Genomic DNA, 2,179 nt, shown 5'->3' on the forward strand with positions numbered 1-2,179 from the left:
CCCCACCTCCACAGACACGCACTGCTAATGGCTTGTGAACATTGGAGCAGAGATTCTTGTATTAGGTCCTGGGAAAGCTGTGCGGTGCAGTGATTTAGAGTTCAATGGGTGTCTCTGGGCAAATCACTTAACCTCTTTTGAGATTCTGTTCTTAACTTCTATTCTGGGAGTTAAATAAGGTAAAATAAATATATTTAGCACATCTTACTGTACCCATTGCCGTGGAGTCGATTCCAACTCATAGCGACCCTATGGGACAGAGTAGAACTGCCCCATACAGTTTCCAAGGTATGCCTGGTGGATTCGAACTGCCGACCTTTTGGTTAGCAGCCGTAGCTCTTAACCACTGCTCTTAACCACCTTAGCACAAGTTAGCTGCTCAATAAATGGAAACTATTATTATGATTATTGTTGACTCCTTGGGGGTCCATGAGCCCCCTAAAATTAGATGCAAACTCTGTTCATGTACAAAACTCTTTATCAACATACACAGTTTTTCTGGGGACACAATCAGTAGCTTTTGCCTGGGTCTAAGGGGCCTGTGAAGCTAAAAGGGTCAAGACCCCTGCCATGGATGGTGGTACTGACCCATAACCCACTGGTCCTGCCCTCACAGGCTGCCCAGCGGAAGTTGCGCCAGGCCAGCACCAATGTGAAACACTGGAACGTCCAGATGAACCGGCTCATGCATCCTATTGAGCCCGGAGGTGAGAAGGGGTAGAGCCTGGAGCTTTCCCTTGAAGGTGGAGTAAAAAGGCATCTGGGGAGGGATACCTCAAGATCTCCAGGGCCAGCAGAGGTAGGAGGACTGAAGGTCAGGAGGTTCCCTGTTCCCCCGAGGGCTGAGGCAAGGCCACTCAACCTCTTCCCTCCACACGCACCTGTCTCTACTCATACCTGCCTTCTCTCTCGCCAGACAAGCGTCCCACCACCAGCAGCTCCTTCATAGGCTTCCAGGCCCCCCTGCTTGCTCGCCGTGACTCGTCCCTAAAGCGCCTGACCCGCTGGGGATCCCAGGGCAATAGGACCCCTTCACCTATCAGCAGTGAGCGGCAGAAGTCCCTCAATGGCGGAGATGAAGCTCCCATCCCGGCTTCCACCCCTCAGGAAGATAAACTGGACCCAGCACCAGAAAATTAGCCTCTGCTAGCCATTTGTTCCCGACAGTCTCATGCCCGCTAGGACCCGGCCACAGCTGGCCTGTGGGTGACTCTGGCCCCTGCTGGTGCCAGGGGCCCAGGCCCTCTAACCATGAAACAGTCCAGGGTGGAACCTGGTTCATCTTTCGCTCCAGCCCCAGGCCCCAGACTACTGAGGCCATCTGGGATGTTAATCCTTGAGAACTTGGCCATGTGCCTTAGCCCCAAGGACCCAATGACCTGGTCTGGGAAAGAGAGTGAAAAAAGCAGGAAGGAGGAGGCATCTGCCCCAGGCTGACCCCAAGTTATGGAGGCACATTTCTAAATAAAAACTGCTCTTGGAATGAATTATTGGCTCAGGTCTGCTGTCCATCTCTTTTTCCCTCAAGTCCAGTTATAGGTATTCATAGGGGCAGATTAACCAGTAAGCAAGGTATGCATGGGTTTACAATAAGCAAGGTACGCACGGACTTAAACTTGAGTTTACCTACTAATCTGTGGTGCACAATTTCACATGGATGAGAAAAATAGGTGAAATTGTGTACTACAGATTAGTAAGTAAGCACAAGTAAGCTCGTGCATACCTTGCTTATTCGGTAGTCTGTCCCTGGGTATTCAACTATGAATACATGAGCTAACTACGGGAAAAAAGTAGCACATTCATTCATTTAGAGATATATCTCCAATGTATTTTTAGTATTTGTGTTCAATATTTGTAAAAACTATAATATTCATGTTGTTTTGCTCAATTGGATATTCCTAATATTTGTAATGGCCACTCAAGCCAGAAGAAAATTTCTCACTTAGAGCTTTCTAGTTACATGGAACTTAAAAATTTTTAACCTCAACTTACATACATATTTTGGTTGCAGAGATGTATGTTACGGTGATGAATAAAAGACTTTCATGCATAAAAATATGTTACATTAATTTTTGAGGGGAAAGTGGAATGGAAATACAAGTTCAAGGAGAGAAAGGGTATCTTAGTTATCTAGTGCTACTATAACAGAAATAGCACAAGTGGGTGGCTTTAACAAACA

General features: G+C 47.0%; 1 protein-coding gene across 3 annotated transcripts in view; it reads left to right on the forward strand.

Annotated features, from left to right (window-relative positions):
• DEF6 (DEF6 guanine nucleotide exchange factor) overlaps positions 1 to 2,179 on the forward strand; it is a 21,141-nt gene extending 18,962 nt beyond the window's left edge. Inside the window, exons 10-11 of one of the 3 annotated variants that reach the window (XM_023724781.1) lie at positions 617 to 707; positions 917 to 2,179. In XM_023724781.1, the coding sequence (XP_023580549.1) occupies positions 617 to 707; positions 917 to 1,140 (315 nt within the window). In that variant the 3' untranslated portion in view covers positions 1,141 to 2,179. The remainder of the gene's footprint in view (positions 1 to 616; positions 708 to 916) is intronic. The other 2 variants (XM_004389842.2, XM_023724782.1) reach the window with 2 other exon arrangements.

The sequence above is a fragment of the Trichechus manatus genome, unplaced genomic scaffold (genome assembly GCF_000243295.1).
Source record: "Trichechus manatus latirostris isolate Lorelei unplaced genomic scaffold, TriManLat1.0 scaffold00261, whole genome shotgun sequence".
In the NCBI taxonomy this organism is placed as follows: domain Eukaryota; kingdom Metazoa; phylum Chordata; class Mammalia; order Sirenia; family Trichechidae; genus Trichechus; species Trichechus manatus.